At 37.4% G+C, this 23,587-nt stretch overlaps 1 protein-coding gene across 7 annotated transcripts in view; it reads left to right on the forward strand.

Annotated features, from left to right (window-relative positions):
* The window catches only part of nfia (nuclear factor I/A), a 580,788-nt gene that overhangs the window by 435,289 nt on the left and 121,912 nt on the right, over nt 1-23,587 (forward strand). For 6 of the 7 annotated variants that reach the window (XM_063064289.1, XM_063064294.1, XM_063064291.1 and 3 more), the window contains one exon: nt 22,300-22,428. The exons of the other annotated variant lie outside the window; for it this stretch is intronic. In XM_063064289.1, the coding sequence (XP_062920359.1) occupies nt 22,300-22,428 (129 nt within the window). The remainder of the gene's footprint in view (nt 1-22,299; nt 22,429-23,587) is intronic. 7 annotated transcript variants of the gene reach the window in all.

A 23,587-nucleotide genomic window follows, 5' to 3' on the forward strand; every position in this document is an offset into this window, starting at 1 on the left:
CTGAACAGATTAAATATGGCAAAGTTACTTCCCATGGTAGGGGATTCTAGGACAAGAGGGCACAACTTCAGGATTGAAGGACATCCATTTAGAACTGAGATGCGGAGAAATTACTTTAGTCAGAGGGTGGTAATCTTGTGGAATTTGTTGCCACGAGCGGCTGTGGAGGCCAAATCATTGGGTGTATTTAAGGCAGCAGTAGGTTCTTGATTAGCCAGGGCATCAAAGGCTATGGGGTGAAAGCAGGGGAGTGGGGATGACTGGAAGAATTGGATCAGCCCCTAATTGAATGGCGAAGCAGACTCAATGGGCTAAGTGGCCTGCTTCTGCTCCTTTATCTTATGATCTTATATCCTAAATTGGAAATACATTGTTGTTCCTTCAAAACTACTGTGTTGAAATCCTGGAACTCTTCCCTGAAAATTATTGTGGGCATAGTTGCTCCTCAAGGACTGCAGTAGTTCAAGAAGGCAGCTCACTACAACTTTTTCAAGGGCAAGTAAGGTTAGGCAATTAAATGTTGTTTCAGCTACAAAGTTCACACCTCTTGAATAAAAGAAGTATAATCAAAGAAGTACCTGCATGTCCATTACCTGGCAACTCAGGAATCTTTCTTTCGGGAAAGATCGCAATCTAGCAGTGCTTAGCGATATAATGTCAGATCTGTGACTAGATCACTCAGCATCTCCTAAGAGCAACATTTAGGAAGGAAGAAGGTAATTATGGTAATTGCAGTGAACAGATCTAAACCTAAGAATATCAGATATCCTAAGTGACAAATAGAAAAAGCATAACAAATGAAAACTAGAAAAGCATATCTAATAAAGAAAGCTTGATGAAGTTTAGGATGAAAGGAATGTTGTCAAGCTATTAGCCCAGTTTTCATGCTTAGATACTGATAGTTTCCCAACAATTTCTATTTCATTGCAAAAATATACAAGTTTACAAGTTAAAAGTAATAGGTGTCACCATCAATTGCAGGAAGAATTCCTATTTGGACAGGATTAAATTAATGTAAATGTATAGGTCTGCTTTATTACAGGGCTGGTTATGCTAATTTACAGGATACATTTGAATTCTGCTTTGGATTTCTTTTGAAAGATCTTAGATCAATTGAACTCTATCCTCCTTTAAATGTAAGCATTGGATTTGTTCATTTGCCATTCTCAATCCCATCTATTGAACTCGTTCAAAAGTTGGGTTGTTACTTTGATCAGGTTTATCATTATAGTTCTGTTTCTGATCATGTGATTATCTTACAAACTATTGGTCCTCCTACTGAAGAGATCAGAGTCTGGCCTTCAGTTAGCAAATAGAAGGAAATTGGTATTGTTATTATAAACATAGAGAAAAATCATTGCTCACCATTTGCCCACAGACCAAACAATCAGCACACAGTCACATATATCTGACTGACCTGTCACATTTTATAATCTTTGAACTTTTCTCAGTGGCAGAGAAATACAGGTCTTCTTTAGGATATGAACTATCAAGTGAACTATTCAACTATTCATAATCTAGACAATTTGCAAATTGGAAATACGGCCATGCATCATGTCCTAAGGCAGTAAATGATGCTTGCAACTGTGGCAAATTTATCTTGCTAGTCTCCCAAACACTGATTTGTATGCATTGGCTATACCAAAGTCACACAGAATGCTGGAGGATCTCAGTGAGTCAGGCAGCATCTACAGAGGGAAATGGTCCATTTCCCTCCATAGATTCTGCCTGATGCATTGAGTTATTCTGCCATTTTGTGCGTCACTCCAGGTTTCCATCACCTGCAGTCTTCCTTGTGTCTGTACATAAGTTAGGAATTTGTAGCTTGGGGAGAGTCTGTGTGTTGTTTCTAAACACACGCTTAAGTATTTTCCAAGAAAGAAAATTTTCATTATACGCTTAAAACATTAGGATAGCCGTTCTTACTTGCTGCCTTTATAAATATTTACAGGAATATTGTTGAAACAGTGCCAGAAACTGGAGAAACTGATCCTTACTCTAGGGGCTGTTCAAAGGCATCACTTTGTAACTGGTACCACAGGATATTATACCATAACTGTGCCAGTCTATGCAACTCCAGCACAACATGCTATCAATAATTAAAAGAGATCTGTTACTGTGGATTCTTCTAATAGTGGTGTTACTAGCAGTAGAAAGGTTTATGTATAATAGTTCTAATATTCTCTCCCTCTCTGAATAAACTAGAATTCCATTATACCTAATGCTAGCAAGCCCTACGATTATTGTGATGAGTTAAATTTTATCTCTGTATCAGGAAAATAGCAGGTTTGTATTTCCATTGAGTTCAGTTAGAAGAAACATTGATACCAAAGGTCAAAATGTGAATGTGCTGGCAGAGTTGTACCCACTTGATATTTTTGAAAGAAATTGATTGAAATGAATATGCAAATTTACCAAATAATCCAAAATGAATCATTGCTGTTTTCCTTTGACCTCTGTGGCTTAGATCTGAGTTGATGTTACTCCCTCACTCTGTCAGAATGAAATTCAATAACACTTGGTTGCACATCGATCTGTGAAGTAGGAGAAATTATGTCATTTGGCCAACAAATATTGATCGTCCCTGCAACTCAGAGTTTGGAATTAACAATTTGGAAACTACTCACCAAATGTTCAAGTTATTTGCAACTTCCAGTATAATCTTTTATCTTTCAGTTCTGTAAGTGAAATATACTGCTTAATTAAAAGTGCTGCAATAATAATTCAGTAAGAATATATGGATGATTGGTTATGGCTGACTAAAACATCATTTGCTGTACTAACAACTAAAAAAACTTGAAAGAGCACCAATGAAAATTGATAACTGAACTGCAGCATAAATTTATCATGTGAACACTCAACGTTTGCATATAACAATCTGCTATACTTTAATCAGATTACTTCCTCTGCAAAAGTAGCAGGTGATAAAACATGAACATCATTTAAGTATTCATCTGCTGGCATTGACTTTCATAATTTTGAACAATAGCTAAAAAGCCTTCAACACAGGTTGCTCCTAAAAATGCTTCATTGATGTTCCTTATTTATCTTAGTCAAGAAACAAATTAGTGACCTGTTTCAAATAGTATCAGCTGATGAGTTGTTCGGCAAATTCAAAAGCTGGTCCTGGATTCTGTAGTCACACAGACACTGAAAAGACTGATGGAACGTCGGAGCAAGACCAAAATATGTGAAGAAGGGGGTTAATGTTATCCATACTGTGATGGAAGAGTGAATTTTATGATATTTGTGTAGGGTCCAGTATTTGAGTTTATCACCTTGAGTTGTTATTTTGTATTTTACTGACATTATTGCCTTGACCTCCCACCATTCCACTTGCCATCAGTTCTTGTACTCAGATTTTCCTGAAGTTTTCTATTGCGTTTTGGTCATGAAAGCAAGCCTGATCCTAGAATAGAAATGGCATTCTGTCATCTTCCTTCATTTGAAATAAACCAATCAGGTATTTGCAATGGAAAACATTCAAAAAATATTATGGAAGTCTAGAAGTATGGGTCAAGTTGGAAATTTTACAGCACAGAGAGCATACTCTTGCTATTTTTGGGCTTCTGGCTATTTAATGGTGACGTGTGTATTTTACTTTTTTGTTAATTTATTTGTGGTAATATTACTTTAGGTGTGTGTGAGTTATATGTTGAGCATCCTGGTCCAGAGGAATGTTGTTTTGTTTCACTATATACATGTATATGGTTGAATGACAATAATCTTGAACTTGAAATGTATAAGATGAGGCATCCTACAGAAAGCTAGCACCCATTGCCTATCCTCAACCCGTCTTTTGAATCTCAGATTCAAAAGATGGCAAAGGGACTCCCAATGCAGATGGACAGGGAGTTCCAGAATATCATCCCAAAGAAGATGAAATTATGTATTTCCGATCCAGAGAGGCTACAGCTCAGCTGCTTCCTGCATTGTGATGATCCTCCTGGGAGTTCTCGATTGGATCAGTTTGCGGAATTAGAATTGTGAGGGTTGTAGAGAATGACAAGGTTATAGCACCATTTGGAGTTTGTACTAGGAGTCTCAAGGAGATATTTGGTGAAGTTAGCATACTTCATTAAGAGCTAGCTCTTAAGCGTTTTGGTAGTCTCATGCAGGGATAGATTGATGGTAAATTTTGCAGAGGAATTTGCTAGGAAAGTGCTGCTTTCCTCTTCCTCACCATCAATTTTGTTAAATGAGAATGTATCAGCTGAATTCTTTTGACTGAGATTAAAAGAGTTGTATTTATCTTCTTTGGAAGCAGGAGCTTTCTTGCCCACCTAGGGAAGGTTAGATAAGTAGCCAGAATCTGAATCTTGTCCAGAGTCAGGATATTGATGAATGTCTCAATAATGTGAAGTAGTTGGGATACATAACTCTGTTTTATTTCTTGCCTTGTTATTTATATCCATGTCTTGGGTGTTTCTATAGAAATCCTGTGAGCTAAGGTAATAGACCTTTTCAAAACTTTGCAAGGTAGATCTTCACCAGATTGTAGATAACTAGCCATGTGAGTTAACTTGTTCTCATCAGTTTCAGGAGGGAGGTTCATGCTCGAGCGATCAGGTTATAGTTTTCAGCAGAGTAATCAAAAGGGGAGACAAGCATAACATGATAACAGTATATTTGGATTATCAGAAGGCCATTGATAAATTAGATTGCTGCCAAACCATCAAGATATATTGAGTCAAAGAGGGTGGGTGGGGGGCACCAAAATAAAAGCAAACTGTGCAAAGCAGGAGATAAGATTGTGGTAGAAGGTGCAGGTAGTTCATGATTCTCTTTGACCCCTGTGCCTTACATTGGATTTGATGAAGGAATATTATTGTTCACCATTTTCATTAACAATTTGGACTTGGAAATTAAACTTTTACAGTTCATACCAACATGGGATTAAGTAAGGAAGATAAACATGGGAAGAAATTGAGAAAGATAACACTGAGTGTCACAAAAAGTAATAGGCATGCAAAAATTATATGTCAGTAGTATATTCATTTGTATATGTATATGAATGTGACCCAGTGTACACTATGTAGGCTAAAAGACAGTAAAATTATTACAGAGCTCAGAATTCATTTCTAGAGGAATAAAAATGAATGTCAGAAAAGGTATTTTGAACTTCTACGGAATCTTGGTTAATCCACACATAGTAATACAGAATGGATTTCGATTCATAATGGATTTCCAGGGTTGTTAACTATATGAGAGGATACAGCTGTCTAACAATACTGAAACTCTTCTCTATAAGGTAGAAAGCTGAGGAGGGGCATAAAAGAGATCTAAAAATTAAAAGCATTTTCATAGAATAGATGTTCATCTGAAATTAAAATTGCGTATATAAGATAGGCTCATAAGGAAGCCAGGAGAAACCCCTTTGAAAGAGATTTTAAAGATTAGCTTTATTTGTCACATGTCGTGAAACATGTCATTTGTTTCAAATTAAATCAGTGAGAACTGTGCAGGGCAAACCACAAGTGTTGCATTAATTCCGACGCCAGCATGGCAAGCACACAGTTCCATAAGGCAGAAGAGCAGAATTAGGTTATTCAGCACATCAGGCATGCTCTACCATTCCATCATGGCAGATTTATTATCCCTCTCAACCCCATTCTCCTGCCTTCTCCTTGTGACCTTTGACACCCTGACTAATCAAGGACCTATCAACCTCCCCCTCAAATATACACAATGATTTGGCCTCCACAACTGTCTGTTGCAATGAATTCCACAGATTCACTACCCTCTGGCTAAAACAAATCATCTTCATCTCTGTTCTAAATGGACAACCCTCTATTCTAAGGCTGTGCCCTTTAGTCCTAGACTCCCCCACTATAGGAAACATCCAGACCCCCTCCAATCTATCTTGGTCTGTCAACATTCAACAGGTTTCAATGAGATTTCCCCCCCCCCACTCTTCTTCTAAACTCCAGTGAGTACAGGCCCAGAGCCATCAAATAGCCTAATAAATTAACCCTTTCATTCCTGAAATCATTCTTGTGAACCTCCTCTGGACCCTCTCCAATGTCAGCACATCTTTTCTTTGATAAAAGGCTGAAAATGGCTTACAATACTCCATGTGCAATTTCACCAATGCTTTATAAAACCACAGCATTAGATCTTGCTTTTATATTCTAGTCCCCTCAAAATGAATGCTAGCAATACCACTGACTCAACCTGTAATTTAACCTTGAGTAAATCCTGCATAAGGGCTCCCAAGTTGCCTTGCACCTCTGATTTTTGAATTTTCTCCCTGTTTAGAAAATAGCCTACACTTTTATTTCTTTGCCAAAGTGCAGGACAGTGCACTTCCCTACACTATCTTTCATCTGCCACTTCTTTGTCCATTTTTCTAATCTGTCCAAACATTGCTTTAGATTCCCTGCTTCCTCAAAACTACTTGCCCCTCCATCTATCTCTTGAGCCAAAACCTTAAAGTCCCATTCCTACATTATCCCAATCTGCAGACTCCTTGCTTCCTCAACACGGCCTGCCCCTCCACCTATCTTTGTACCGTCCACAAACCGCACCACAGAGTCGCCAATTCCATCATCCAGAGCAACACACACAAAATGTTGGAGGAACTCAGCACATCTGAATACATCTGACTTTAGCTTCTCCCTGTCAAACTGCAGGGTGAATTCTATCATGTTATGGTCACTGCTTCTTTAGGGTTCACTAACACTAACCTGACATACTGGAATGTTGGTGAAAACCAGAGCACTGGAGGAAACCCATACAGTTATAGGGAAAACATACAAACCCCTTGCACGTAGTGATGGGAATTGAACCCCAGTCTGTGACAATTGTAAAGTGATGTACTAACTCCTACCTACCATGCTACTCCTTACAATAACTAGTGTTCACGTGAGAGTTTATGCCAGGCAAAGTGAATCAAAAGATACAGATGCACTTTGTGAGAAAACTAAATAAATCCAAGTAGAAGGAAGGTCTAAATCGTTACACTGATGTGGTTAGATGAAGTAGGGTACATGGAATAAAACCACTAGTATAGACCTCGTGAACTAAATGTCATATGCAATTATGTTTGAAATATAAGTGACAATATTCATTTCTGTCATATATATTGAAAAGCCTTCAATAACTCCAAAAGACTGAAGTTGGGTAGAATACTGAAAGGCTTTTATTCACTGTACAATACGACCTCCATGCTGAGTGTCTGCCCCTGGACTGAGGGGGAGGGGGAAGGCAAAACACCTTTATTCAGGAAGCTGTGGGAGGAGCCACAGGGGCAGTCAGCAGAAAGGTGTGTCCAGACAGTTAACCCAGTTACAACATATATATGGTTTACCACATACATGACAACTGGTTGCCTCAAATAGGTTACCATAGCACAAACAAATATTTAGAAGAGTTACCAACCAGGTATACATTACTGAACGGGGATTGTGATGGACACACACATCTATTAAGGTTTCCTATATCAAGCTGCTTACCATGGACGTTCATAAGAGGGAGCAGTGAATAGGTGGAACACTTCTTTTACAAACTGCTGCCAATCATAGATGAAAAAAAAAGCCGCTAAGAATTCAGCTGGGTGAATGACAGGTTGAGGACAAGTTGATTTGTCTGTTTAGTTAGAAGACTTAGTAGAGGGAAAAAGAAATCACTGCTGTACAGTAATAAGGTCTGGAGAAAAAATGCTGACACAGCTTCAATTTGATTTCAGCCGACAAAACCGTTGCAGGAATTCATCATTCAAGTTTGCAGCTCAGCTCATTCTGGAAGGCTGGAGTATTAATGATATTACTTTTTGTTTGAGGTATTAGGCCGCTTTCCACCTAAATGAAAATTGTCCTCCCCTTCCCCACTATAAATATAAGCAGCATTCCTGATGAATGTGCACAAAACTGCTAAGACTTAATTGAATATTCCCACACAATATCAGCTTTTCTTTGAATGTGCACTGAATATTATTGTAAATAAAATTATTCCTGGAGACAGTAATTCCATCAAATAATTCGCCATTAAATAAAATATTTTTATTCAGTAATTTGATATTCTGATAAATTATATTTTTTTGTTTATGATGAACATCCCTGTCATCTGCATCTTGCAGCAGAAGTGCTGGTTAGAATTACGCAGGTTATTTGCTTAATCATTCAAAAGTCATTCTTTGCCTAGTTATCTCTTTTAATCTAAAGTTAGAGACTTGGGACTTGGTTGCCATCCACTGAAATGCTTAATGGTGTTCAGTATTGATTGGCTAGTTCTCAGCATGTCACTAAGTTCCGAAGTTAACTTTGTTTTTGAAAACTATGATACTTCATGTTTATCCCATTTACAATCGTAGATGAGAAAAAAAGCCACTAAGAATTCAACTGGGTGAATGACAGGTTAAGGACAAGTTGGTTTGTCTGTTTAGTTAGAAGACTTTGTAGAGGGAAAAAGAAATCACTGCTGTACAGTAATAAGGTCTGGAGAGAAAATGCTGACTACTACAGGGCGTGACGACCCTGCCTTACACGAGTCCCGGGCTCAGCCGGCTCCGGCTGGCACTACCCGGTATGGGCCCCTATCCAGGGTTACGGATCCCACTGCCTTGTGGGTATCTTCGGGGGAAGAGAAGGCTAAGGAATAAACCCTACACAAATCTGGAGTGGAGCCCCTAAGGCGGTTGGATGACGTATCACGTCACCTCCCGGCAGCTCCTGCAGCCAAGCTGATGCCAAATGTACTGCTTCGCATTCCTTTGGACCACATCCGCGAGGCCGAGAGGGGGATCTTGACGTCTGGGCAGCCCAGGATCTCCATATTCATCGACCAGGTCTGCACTCTGAAAGAGCATATCCATTGTCTACTTAGACAGATGGAGCCATTATATATATATATAACCCTAAGGAGGATCATAATATGATAGAATTCACCCTGAAGTTTGAGAGGGAGAAGCTAAAGTCAGATGTACCAGTATTAAAGTGGAGTAAAGGGGAATACTGAAGCATGAGAGAGGAGCTGGCCAAAGTTGAATGGAAGGAGACACTAGCAGTGACTACGGTAGTACAGCAATGATAGGAGTTTCTGGGAGCAATCCGGAAGGCCCAAGATAGATACATCCCAAAAATGAAGAGGTATTCTAAATGGAGGATTGCACAAAGGTGGCTGACAAGGGAACACAAAGACAGAATAAAAGCTAAAGAGAGGGCATATAATATCGCAAAAACTAGTGGGAAGTTAGAGGATTGGGAAGCTTTTAAAAACTAATGACGGAAGGCAACTAAAGGAGAGAAATGATGAAATATAAAGGGTAAGCTAGGCAATAAAGTGGAATAAATGGAATTACTGAGGCATGAGAGAGGAGCTGGCTAAAGTTGAATGGAAGGAGACACTAGCAAGGATGATGGCAGAGTTCCAAGTGAAAACTGACGTGACTACAAAGCTTCCTTGATTTTTCTAAATCTCACAATATAGTCCTGCATTTACTGAGAAGTACAGCCAGACTATCAAAACCTTCAACACATAGGAATTCAAGTCAACAAAGCAGAAATGAACAAATATCAAAATATTGCAACAGAGGAGCAAAAAGAGCACAGCATAATTCTGTACTGTTGTGTTGTATCCTCAGTAGTGGTCACTAACTTCAGTAGGACTCTAACCATACAACTTCTCTGCTTACAGCGAGTAGGTTCAATACTGCTTTGAGTTTGAGAAACAGCTGCAAAAAAAGAAGTGACACAAATTTAAAGATGAAAGTCAAACCAGCATATGACTTGTACTATGAATGGTAGACACTAGGGAGTATAATAAAACAGATGGACATAGGAGTACAAGAGCATAGTTCATTGAAAGCAGTATCACAAGTAGACAGGGTGGTGAAAAAAATGTTTAACACGCTGAACTTCATCAGACAGAACACTGAGTAAACAAATTAAGAAGTTATGTTGCAGTTGTACAAGTCATTAGTGGGACTGCACTTGGATGACTGTGTACAGTTTTGTTCACCCTGTTATAGGAAAAATGTGGTTACACTGGAAACAGTACAGAAAAGATTTATAAGAATATTGTCAGGACTAGAGGGCCTGAACTACAGGGTGAGGTTGGCCAGTCTTGTTCTTTATGCATTGGAACTTGGGAGAATGAGGGACGAATACTTAAAATTATGGGAGGCATGGACAGGGTGGATGGTAACAGTCTTGTCCCAAGGTAGGGAAGACCAAACTTAGGGAGCATAGGTTTAGGTTGAGAGGGGAAAGATTTAAAAGGGACCTGAGGTAGCTTTTCATGCTGAGAGTGATGAGGAGATGGATCAATCTGTCAGAAGAAGTGGTTGAGGCAGGTACAATCATGTCATTTAAGAAATACTTAGGTAAGTATATGGAGGGACAGGACTGGGAGGGATATGGGCCAAATGCATGAACAAAATAGGTTGGATCTGTGGTTGGAAAACACTTACTGGGTCTGAGGCCTTATATCTGTGCTGTATTGCTCAGTGACGCTATGACTGTAAGTTGGGTATGGCTCTGTTTATTTATTAAGTACGTGAACAATTACGGTAGTGAAGAATGTAATATGAGCAAATGGTTGGAGAATTTGAGAGTTGGTGTTTATCACATTCCACAATTTGTTCAGCAATTTGACCTCTGGAAATCAGGGAAATCAGTGAATCGTGGAAAAATTAAGTTAGGAGGCTTCCTTTAGACCTTAACAAGCTCCTGCTATTTACCAGTTTTAATTTTAAGAGACTGAATGTTAAACAAATGAAGTTATTGTAGATGTTGAATGTTCATTTGGGAAAAATAACATCTGGTCATACTTATTCACTGAGATTGATGTCTTTTGTGTACTGTATTTATGATATTCCTCATCCCCAGCATGAAAATCCCTGAATGTCAGCAATAAATATAACTTCCATTGCAAGGGTCAATAAGTACAGTGACAGAGTAAGTTTTCATAAAACTGCCAGTTTGGAGGGAAAGCAATTGTAGCTTTCATACTTAGAACTTCATATATTCAATGACAACTGAATGGAGTGGGAACTTTCCATTAATGGATCATTCAGATCCATTAATGATGCAAAAAGATATCCCACCATCACTCACTGTGATACTGATGAGATTGGTTTGCCCATTTTAGGTATCAAATACTTTGGCCTAGTTTTTGCTGGAAAATACCAATAGGTCGAGAGTGTCTGCATATGCATTGTTGGAAATCCCAAACTTTTCACTGGAAGCGCAACAAACATCTCCTGTCTGTGTTCTACTGCAGGACTCCTTCAAATATTCCTTAGCATTTTCACTGGAGAGTTCTCCCTTGTACCCTGTCACCAGTCTAGTCCTGGCACGACGACGGGTTATTCTGCACACAAATAATGCTGGCTATATGCACAGGTCTGTCATTATCAGGGTATAGAAAATATTGTCTGACCTACTGAATATTTTCCATTCTATTTTAGATTTACAGCAGCAATAGTATTTTGTTTCTGTCTTCTGATGAGAGGGATTGATCATGTGGATAGCCAGAGGCTTTTTTCCCAGGGCTGAAATGGCTAACACAAGGGGCATAGTGTTATGGTACTTGGAAGCAGGTACAAGGGGGATGTCAGAGGTAAGTTTTTCACACAGAGAGTGGTGGGTGCATAGACTGCCAGCAAAGGTGTTAGTGGTGGATACAATAGAGTCTTTTAAGAGACTCTTAGATGGTTACATGGAGCTCAGAAAAATAGAGGGCAATGTGGTAGGGAAATTCTAGGCAGTTTCCAGAGTAGGTTGCATGGTCAGCACAGCATTGTGGGCCAAAGAGCCTGTAATGTGCTGGAGGTTTCTATGTCTCTCTGTTTCTATAATTGGTCTGAATAGGAATGTCAGTAAAGCTGGAGCCTGGTGACCTGACACAAAACTAATGGAACTAGAGAGCATGGGTTGGATCAGGTATCAAAAAAATTTGAAGACCCTCAGTTTAGGTTCAATCAGGTCGGGCCAGCTCTTTAGAGATAATGTTCCAAGACTCAGTACTTTAACTAGTGCCTCGTTGTCTAGTTCCCAAACCTACCAGGATCCAACAGTATGTATTGGATTCAAATCCAGGTCAGGTATCAAATAAACTAAAGTCCCTTGGGTTGCTGGATTTGGGTTGCCAGATTCAAGTTGGTACTTAATTTTCTGCCCCAGAAGACCACTAAGCAAAGCACTGGGTAGTTTTATTACCCATAAATTTACATCTCCAGGATTGGAATAAACTACCCATTGGAGATCTTTACTGAGAATGAAGGGAAAAACTTACATCATATCTATTCGTGTTGAACCATTTCCCTGAGGTAAGTCAGTTTTAAACTGTTTTCTTGAAATATCAGTGAGTTAAGTTATTTATCATTGTTTTTATTTATAAATAAATCCCACTTTTGCTGGATATACAGAAAACAATGTTATACTGGCACTAGTTTTTTCCTCAAGGAATTATTTTTTTCAGTTTTATTTTATTGAGATTGTGAGGTTGCCATTGCATTTCCTGGCTGCAGTTTCAAGCTGATTGACCAGCTGAGTAGCTATATTTTTTCCCCTTTTTGTTGCTCAACATTCAGCCCACTTGCAGCAAATTTCCAACATGGTTTGCAATACTCTTGTGATAATTTGTTTCTGTGCAGATGTTGAACTAACACGGGCTTGAGCATTTATATAGCGTCCTTTCTATGCATGTTGCCAACCATTCAGATTTTGTTTCCTGTTATGACAGCCTGAACCAAGAGTTTTCCAATCACTGTCCAGAAACACATTTTCTGAAGTAAAGAGCTGAAAATGTCTGCCTTAATTACTTACATTTCCAGAGCAGCTTGCAGCCAAAGAATTCTTTTACTATTTTTCCTGATTATTCCGTAATCTATTTTATCCCTGTAAAGGATATTTTTAGTTGCTTGTGCCACTACAAACATTAAGTTTAACTTCACTGCCATCCATTATGTCTTCTAATTGAAGCTTCATTTTAGCACATTCCTTCTTGTTCTTTTCTAGGACCGCAGGACTATGATATATATCTGCGAAATACTTAAACCTAGTCTTGCAGTTCCCATGACCATTAATAGTTCTATAGTGCAGTCATTCTTGATGTGGGCCATGCCGTATTTCATAGGGGCTGCAAGTAAATACCAAGAAATTGGGGGCCACAGGATTTTCTGAATGGACCATGATTCATTTACCATTATGTAATTTTAATTTAATGATATATATGTAATTTTAGAGTGCGTATAAAACTATTCAAGCCAACCCCTTGAGCAACTCATCAGTATCAAGGTGTATTGACCAAATGTCAGATGATGTGGAAAAACAACTAGTTGCACAACTGCAAGTTAAGAAGTTTTTTCCCTGCAAATCAATAAAAGCACATTACGTGATAATGAAGCCCTTCTGATGGCATATATTAGGTTTTTGAATGATGATCAGGCTAGTGAGGAAATGCTTTTTGTCCAAAAACTTAAGACATATACCAAAGCTGAAACTATTTTTAAAGAAGTCAAGAGCTACTTCTTGGGAAACAATAATCCACTAAAAAATATAATGGCTTGTCCAACTGATGGAGCTGCTTTAGTGTTAGGAAGATGCAGAAAATTCATTTCTTATTTTAAAAATGCTATGCCAGACGTTTTTTACATACACTATGTCATCTACCGCCAGTATTTGGTTGCAAAATAATTGGGAGGGCATTTGCATGACACTCTTGCTGCTGTAATAATGGCTGTCAATTTCATCAAATTGATTGCACTTCTAGATCATGTTTTTCAACAACTTTCGGAGGAAAACAGAGAAGATTTTGAATGCCTACTAATGTATACAGAGGTCTGGTGATTATCAAAATGAAATTGTCTTCATTGCTTTGTTGCACTTTGGGATGGTATTCTAGCATTTCTAAGTGATAAGCAGCTTGGAGAACAAATTGTCACTGCTAAGTCTGACATGTTTTACCGGTCAGCTATATTTGAGAAACTGAGTTTATTAAACAGTTACAATGAAAAAAAACTGCATTTTCATATCATGCAGTGATGCTATTATGGCTTTCCTTGGAAAACTCAAACCTTTCAGCTGCAAAATTGGACATCACAAGTTTATACAATTTCCTTCACTGGCCACTCTTAAAATAAAATTGCAGGACAATGATCTGATTGTATACCTTGATCATTTGAAACAACTGCAGACTGATATGGAATTTCAGTCAGAGTCATGCTGGAGATGCATATTCCAGATTGGGTGGTGGATCCATTTGGGGTGAATGTGAATGATGTTGAGCTGCAGACTGATTAACAGCTCAAGCAAAATTCAAACGCAGCTGCAAAATTTCTGGATAACTAGTGATTATCAAAATAAGTCTCTACAGCTTTCGGAGAAAGCAAAGTTGTTTTTAATTGGACTTTCCACCTCTTATCTGATTGTTTGTGGTTTTAGTTAAGTTCCTCACCTGCTATCAAAAGCCCATAATCATCTTGATGTTGTAAAAAGAGGTGATCTTCAATTATTTTTAACCAAGTTACAAACAGATGGTCAAAAACTTGTTGGTTTGGATCAGTCACAAGGATCTCACTAAATACCCAAAGTGACAAAAGTGCTTTTTCATTGCTAGTTGGAGTATTATATATATTAAAAATAAAGTGCTCTATTCACAGCTTTGAAATAGGTTTATTTTCATATACACCTGTAACATTATATTTAACATATAATAATACCTATAACCTGTGAAAACATAAATATTGACCATATATTAGAATAATTAGTACGGTTGTCCAAAAAAACTTCAGCAAATAACGGAGACTATGGAGAGTGGGTGCTACAGAGGAAAATGAAAGTCACAAGTGGTCCACAAGCAGTAAAAGGTTGAGAACCACTGCTGCAATGAATAGATATTATCCAGATTAGATACTCTGCAACTTTAGAAATGCCCTTCATAGTGAAGCTTGAGCTTGTAGTTACTTCCTCAGTTTAAATGCCCTATTGTTAATGATTGTGACTCTGTTGTCACACTTCTAGCCCTGGAATTCCCTCACTAAAATGTTTCAATGAGTTCATCGCTCTTTCTCCCTTTACAGTTATTATTTATACCTATATCTTTTACCAAGCATTTAGTCATCTTGCCAATATTTCCTTTTGTTTGGCTTTGTGAGAAAATGTGATTGTCATCACCCTGTAAATGCCTTAGGGTATTTATTAAAATTCATAAATTTATATTTGCATTGGAACTGTGGGCAGACACATCTCTAGGCCCTCATAAATTTCATCCTATGATTGTAGAAGAAGTCACTAATGAGATAGCTGATGCATTGGTTTAATTTACCAAAATTCCCTAGATTTGAGGATGTTTCCATCAGAAAGTAGAAAATATTTTAATCAAAAACTGAAGAGAAACAAACTTCAAGCCAGTTAGATGAGTATCTGTCTTAGGGGAAAGGTTCAAAGCTTTTATTAAATATGTTATAGTATTTCACAGACAAAGTCAACATGAGTTTGGCCACTTCATTGGAGCTTTTTGAAAAAGCATTGTGCTGTGGATAATTGGGTGAATATGCCATATTTTGGTTATTTGATAAGGTGTCACACGAAAGGTCATTACTGAAAATAAAATATGATTTGGAGGTAAGTTTTATTTATAAATAGATGTTCACCTTGAAAGCATGAAAGAGAAAATAGAGAATGGGCATAAAATACCTTTTCTCATTGGCAAAATGTAACACATGGGAATCAGAGCCTGGTCCTCAATAAATCACAATTGATATCGATGATCTGGATAAAGATGTAGGTTCTGTGATTTTCCTGATGGAAAAGTAAGTTGTGAAGAGTCTTAAGAGGAAGTTAAGTAGGAATACAGATATAATAGAAGAGGTCAGAATCCAAAATCAGAGTCACTGACATATGTTGAGAAATTGGTGTTTTGTGGCTGACGAACAGTACAAGACATTAAAATTTACAATAAAAAAGTAAATAAATAAATAGTACAAAAAAGATGAATAGCAAGGTAATGTTCATGGACCATTCAGAACTCTGATGGCAGAGTGGAAGAAACTGTTCCTAAAACATTGAGTATGTAACTTCAGGCTCCTGTACCTCAATCCATCTCAATGCTGTACGCATCCTTGTCACCATCTGAGATTCTAGTGACAATGTTTGTGCCATAAGCGAATTTATGGATAGCATTTGAATTGTGTGTAGCAACATAGTCATGAGGGCAGATAGAGTGGAGCAGAAGGCGAACCATATATCCTTGAGCTACCTCCATGTTGGTTGTAAGTAAGGAGGAACGTTATTTTTGATTCACACTGACTGTCGTCTGAGGAAGTCAAGAATGTAGTTGCAGTGGGAGGTACAAAGGTCCAGGTTTTGAAGCGTGTTGATTAGTATTGGGAGATGATGACATTGAATGCCAGGCTGACGTAAGTACTGATTTAGTCCAAGTTGTCCGAGGCTGAGCGGACAGCCAATGAGTTTGCATCCATTGTTGATCTATTATGGGGCTAGGCATATTGCAATGGGTCCAGGTCCTAGCTCAGCATTAGTTAATTCGAACCATGAACAACCTCTCAAAACTTTTGTTCTGAAATCAACCTCTGAGACAGAGATCACAGGGTTGCCAGATGTTGTGGGGATTTGCACAGGTGTAGTTTTATTCTCCCTTTCAAAGAACACATAAAAGGCATTGCGCTTATCAGGAAGTGAGGCATCACAGCCTTTTAGAAACTAATAGGTTGCAAAACCTTCCAGGGCTGTTGTGCATCTGATTGTGCTGAAATCTAGCAAGTAGTGTATTAATTGGGGAAAAATAAAAATTGAAAAAAGCATACTATCAAAATTGTGAAAGATTGTGGAGCTTTGAAGACTTTAGAGATCTGAATGTCTTGATATATGTTTTGTTGAAGGTTAATGTGCAATCCTAGTTAGGAAAGCCAACAATGTTATTATTTATTGAAAGATGAATTGAATCCAAAAGTTGAGGGACTAATTTTTTCAGTTATATAGAGCATTCGTGACACAACAGCAAGTATACTATGCAGTATTGATCTCCTTTCTTAAGAATAGATGTTGGTGCCTTTAAAGTAGTGTGGAGAAGTTTTACTGGACTGCAAAATAAATGGTTGGATTATCTGATGTGAATGTTTGGATAGTGGGCATGTAGCTCCTGAAATTTAGAAAAGCAAGAGGGAATTTTATTTGAAACATACAAGTTCAGCATCTGAAATGAATGCATGCAAGGAACATCAGTTGGTGCCAACTTTGCAGAAAAGCTAAGCCAATAAAATGTGTAAGCAGGAATCCAGAAGCAGTACTAGGTTACTGTTATATGTAAATTTGCAGTATCCTCAGCAAAGGTATAATATTCAAGTGTTGTGTAATTGAGTTTGTTTGCCTTTTGCCTTCCTCCTCAAGTTTAGTCTATATGTGCTTCATTTCATCCAGACAGTCACAATAATAGTAATGGAACATGACCCTCCATGGAAGACATCCCCATGATCTGAGCAGACTAGATGTTGACAAGGAAACATCGAACACCTGGCTCAGAGTTAAAGACCTCTTTCCAGAAACAGAGGGGTTATATTGTGGCAATACAGAACCAGGGGATTAACGCAAGAAATATATATTAAAAAATACACAATAAAAGGCCAACAAATTCAAGGTGATAAATGCAGAAAATGTTGCCAAGAGAATCCACAAACAATCCAACACATTACAGGATCCTGTATTGGTTTAACTCAATCTGATTACTTATACACCCACAATCAAATGGCAAACATTGTTCAACAAAATCTTGCTTTAAACTGCAAACACATAAAATACACCATACCTTACTATAAATACAAACCTGATCCAGTTTTAGAGTCAGAGTCCTACAAATTATATTACAACTGATCCATTATTACAGATAGGACAATCCATAATAATCATCTGGATATAATATTGCAGGATAAACAAGCAAGAAAGTTTTACTTAATAGATACAGCCATTCCATGCACACATAACATACAGAAATCAGTAAGTGAAAAATACCAGAAATATGATGAATTAAAAGAGTAAATTGAAAGACTATGGAACATGAACAGGGTATACATTGCCCCAGTAGTAATATCTACAACTGGTATCATTCCAAAGCCACAACACAATAGCATTAAACAATCAGGGTTACACAGCATTATCTATGTAAATCTGCAGAAAGCCACAATACTAAACTCCACTAGAATAGTCTAAAGGTTCCTAGCAATTGAGAAATAAGTGAGCATGGCTATGACTGCACCTCAGATTGTACCTGCTGAGCTGAGAAAAATAAACATAGAGTAATAATGATAACTTATTTATAGAGCACTTCTCATACAAATGATGTAGTTCAAAGTGCTTGACAATGGGATAAAGTAAACATAAAAATAAAAGACAAAATGATGTTAGTAAACAGCAAAGTTAAATCAATAGATTTTAAGCTAGCATTTAAAATTGAGTTCTGTAATTGTTCATGCATGCCATTGGAGAAGGCAGAGGATTAGACTTGGATATGAAGTGCATGTGATTGAATGAGCTGCAAGTCTTTGAGTTCTCTGATTTCAGCTGCTTTGGTCCAAGAAATGGAAAGCTTGTCTTCTCTCATTTAAAAGATACTCCTCAGAGCCTTCTCTTCTTTAATCAAGCCTTTGGTTATCTCTCTTAATAAATCCATTTATAACAAGGTGTTAAATTTTGATTAAATGCCCTTTTGAATAGCCTTGAATGGATTTAATATATTTAAAACATTATACCTATTCCAGTTGCTGTTATAATATGCTAGATATTTGAATAAATACCCCTGAACATATGTAAGTAAATTATGAGCTGTTGCAATTTCAGATCTGCCATTGGGTGTGAGTATGGATTCGGTGGAATGTAATATTTTGCTGTCCTTAATGTATATAGCTGTACATTTTTCCAAAGCTCTTAACAATACACAAAAGGATTAGTGAGATGAGTACAGGTTGGCTGAAAAGCTATTAAATTTTATGAGGCAAACATATTTTACTTACAAATCATTTCATTTTTTCATTGTATTCAGTTTTTGTAAATATCTGCAGCACATATTGGATTGCACAGCTATTTGAATAAGAAATAAAGAGAAATCAAAATCTCAAAAGGCCAGAGGTTCCCCTTAAGGAAGAAAAAAATAATTTCCTTATATCCTTCTGTTTATGCTTATCTGCCTTTGGAAAATGACTTGCATAGAACATAGCAGTAAAACTGAGCATCAATCATAGCACAAATTGATTTACCTCTATAATGTTTTCCTGTTGTATATTAATTTATGGAAAGAAAATTTCCTTTAAATTCTGGTGGACATACTGTAATAAAATGCAATCTTACATTTGTAATTTGCATAACTAGCTCTTGTTTGGTGTTTCTAAAAGTTAAGATATTTGGAGAAAAGTCTTCATTTAATAACAAGAGAGACTTTTCAAAAGCCAATTATTAAACCTCTGTTATTTGCATAATTAAGTGTTTAAGGGAATTCTACAAGCTGCAGTAATGAAGGACTGAATCATAAATTAGCTATATATTACAGTTTGTAATGGATTGTGATTTATTACAGTGTTTAAAACTATAGATGATTTCTTCTGTGTGACCATTGGTAAATGCCTCCAAAGTTTCTATGTTGTTATCTTGCTGAACTGATTTGTTATTAACCATTGTCAGGAAGTAGTGTGACCCTGTTCTGATAGAGATCGCTGCCCTTTGCTACCTTCAGACTATTTGGTCTGTATCTAAAATGTTTAAAATACTTTTAATACCATGGAATTTGAGATTATGTAAAGTTCATCTAGTCAAAAGAAACCCTTAACTCTGTCACCTTTTCATACTGTGTGAATATTGGTGACCCATTGTACTCTAAAGCTTTCAGACATTAAACACATCTAAAAAGGCAGTCAGCAATTGATAGTTGCATGACTTGTATTTTAATTGGGTAAAAGGTTAATATGCGCACAAGATGCCAAAGAGTCAAATGCATTTTAAAGATGTTATTTAAAACACAATTTATCATAAAACTTATCATAAGGATGTTATTTAAAGCACAATTCATCATCGGAACAGCTGTCCCGATTAGCCAAAGTTTCATGGAAATAGTTAAAAGATATAAAAAAGACAAACTACCATTTAACTGAGTAACAATTTATAAATTTAAATGAAACACAGAACAAACTTAAACAGTATCAATACCTCTACAGTACTATAAAACTGTGTATTAGTTCCTAATAGTTATCAACGGAGGAATTTACCAGCCATGTTCTTACGATTGACTGTAAATGAACAAAATCAGCATAGACACGTGGTGCAGAGTGTCTTCTTACAATGCTATAGACAATTGCATCTCCAAATCTTCACTTTCGTTGTAACACTGAAGATGGTTGTGAATACCTTAAAATTATTAGTAGCTCCTAACATGCTGAAGTAGTGAAATGGTTACCTTTTCTCTATGGCTGTTTTTTGGCATCTCCAAGCTGGAATGCTTAAAAGCACAATGAGCAAAACAATTCTGAATTGTCTTACTGCTTATTTCTCGCCTACTATCAGTAACAAAAATCACTGCTTTTTGGATGCAAACACATGCAAATGATGCTGTTTAAGCCCTGTTCACTCTAAGCACGATGTAGTGTCTAACAGCCACATAAGTGTACACAACTAACACTAATTAGAAACTGTTCAGCAACATTCTCCTGTCCGAGTTAAGTGGCATAGTTTCCCAAATAAACTAAGGGAATCCTGGGCTATATCTCTATTTTTCTTTACGAACTGTCCCAAATAAGCAGCTACTCTAATTAACTGATGGCACAATAAACTGGAATCCACTATGTACGTATGTCATGTGCGTCTCTCTCTTCTCTTCTCTCACTCACTCACTCACTCACTCTCTCTCTGTCCACACACACACACACACACACACACACACACACACACACACACACATCACATACTATACAGTGGATCAGTGGATTCTGGTTTTCTATACTCTGAGCTGCTTCCAGATCTGGAAAAATAATTGTTTAGTGACCTCACAAACTCAAAAGTCACACAGTGCAATGAAGTATTTTTTTCTTACAAATATTGCATTGTTTATCAAATATATGAAACAAATATTTGAAAGTGAAATGTAATATGTCTGTTTTAATTCTCTGAAAAGATTAAAGTTGGACTTTTATTGAAAATAGCAAAGATAAGTTTAATGTAGCTTTATTATCTACTTATTGTTGCATAGGTGTTTCTATACTGTAATAGTATGCCAGTGAACCAGATAATAATGCCAATTGAAAACGCAGCAGCAACTAACTAGAGCTTTGTCACAGTGAGTGTCTGATGAGGGATCATTGGGCTTCTTGTGTTTGAGCATAACAGTACAATGTGTTTGGCTTGATATTAAGTGGATCCTAGCAACATGTCACATCAACAGTGTAGTGTCTCACGTGGGGCTACTTGGAGCCTAGTAACACATCACAACAGATTGCGTCTGGCTTGGTGATATGTAATGCATAACAACACTCCATAGAAATGGTGTGACTCAGGGACCCTGGCATCTTAGCAACATATCAGACTGGCAGAGTATGTCTGTCTTGAGGATATTTGAAGCTTAACAATGCACCATGACATTGTTGTGTATATAGTTACATTAGTCAGCACAGTTGGATATGGGTAACCCTCTACTTCCTCAAAAGTAGCTGCCCACAAAGCAAAAACCTTTAAAAAAAAATCAGACATATCCAGAATACCAGTATTTCCTGACACTTAAGCTCGGCTAATTAGTATATTATACATTCATGCACTTCTGACCTGACTTCTGTTACCAAACTGTAGCCTGCCAATCATGGTTTATGAGGCCAACTCCCTAATATAGTACTTTTGAGTGTTTCCCAGATGGCTGTTCAGTATCCTTGATTGTGGTGTTAAATAAATGTTCTATGATCCCCTAGAAGCAAGTGGAAGTTTGACACTTCTCGCACTTTCAGTTTCAAAATCCAATGAAATTCTTTTGCAGGTTTAGTTTAGATACAGGAGCATGGTTTATGAATGTAGCTCATCCTTGAAAACATTTTCTTGCATGCATACTCTTTTCTCTATTATTAACCTGACAAGGAATGTTGTTTGAAGTTGCTAAGTAAACATACTGAGGCACCATAGAACGTGAATGATGCAGAATGCTTTTTGCGCTGCTTAACTCTTTCTGTCTGCAATCTCTTCCCTCTCCCTCCTCTTCTCTCTTCCCCCCACTCATGCTGCTTTTGCACCCCTTTCCCTCCCCCTCCACATTGCACAGGCTGTCGTTTCATGACCTAGCATTATTAAAATTGCAATTATCAATCATTCTTGCCAGGAATGTCATCGCCTACTACATTAAAGAAGTCAGAGAAGTCTGGTTTCAGCAGTCCCACGCCTTCGCAGACCACCTCCCCTCGAACGGCATTTACACATCATCATCGGCCTGTGATTACAGCACCCAGAGGTGAGGCACGGCCGCTGAGAGCCCTTCCCTGTAGCTCCTACTAAAGAGTCTAGGGTCTTGGCCAAGTAGCTTGTAGTTTGGTGCCTTGAATTACTGCTGATACAGAAAATAAAAACTCTAGGAAATAAAAATCCGTGTGTGCATTATGGGCTATAAAACTGAGAGGTGATGGTTCTTTTTTCCAGTTTGATTGTAGAATAAGAGGGAGAGGATTCATAGTATTGTCTTTTAAATATTTAAAATAAAATCAAAAAAAATTGTTTAGTTAACAGCTGGTTACTTCCCATGTTTTCTGTCAATTCAGTGATTTTTTTCAATCAGCTATTTTTATCCAAGCTATATTTGAAAACCTCTTTCAATGACTTCATTATATGTACCAATTATAATTTGCTGTGTCTGGTTGCTGTAATAATTAATGACACATGTCTCAGCTAGGTCATTTTCCCATCTAAATCTCCTTTCATCTTGTTATTAAAATTAAGAAATTACAAAACTGCTCAGGATAAGTGACTGCGAGATGCATTTTAGCTCTCGATGTTATGGAGCATTCAATTATCATACATTTACAACGTTAGCAATTAAATATGAATAAAACCACATTTTTCCAGAATTTGGAATATATTTCGATCCTGTTCCTTAGGACTGAAATTTAAAACCATAACTGAATATTAAAAAAATCCAATGCCCATGAACTTCTACATTCTGAAAATGCTGAAAAGTATTCCTCTAAGATAAAAGGTGTATCGAAATTACCATAACACATGTCTTTTGCTTTTCATAGGTATAGCCTTCAGCCCAATTTATATTTTCATATATATGACAATATGCAGCTATTTCTGTCAGCAGAATGTAAGAGACCATTCTTATCAACTAGTTCAGAATAGTTCTTACTATTGAATGGAGTGTGCTGAGCATTGGAAATTGGTGCTGAGTGAGCACCAATATCTGCCAATAAAAAGTAATGGGGTGAGACAAATCTCCAAAATGGCATGATTGGATAAAATCTCAACTGAACTCTATAGACCATTAATGGCTTGCTCCCTGAAGGGCACATGGTGATGTCAGTGAGGTCATTCTGCGGGTATGTAATGCTGTACTAATTCATTCTTCCAGTATAGCTCCTGTGTCTCTAAAGGATTATTTGTTCATGATAGGTGTG

The sequence above is a fragment of the Mobula hypostoma genome, chromosome 12 (genome assembly GCF_963921235.1).
Source record: "Mobula hypostoma chromosome 12, sMobHyp1.1, whole genome shotgun sequence".
NCBI classification, from domain to species: Eukaryota; Metazoa; Chordata; class Chondrichthyes; order Myliobatiformes; family Myliobatidae; genus Mobula; species Mobula hypostoma.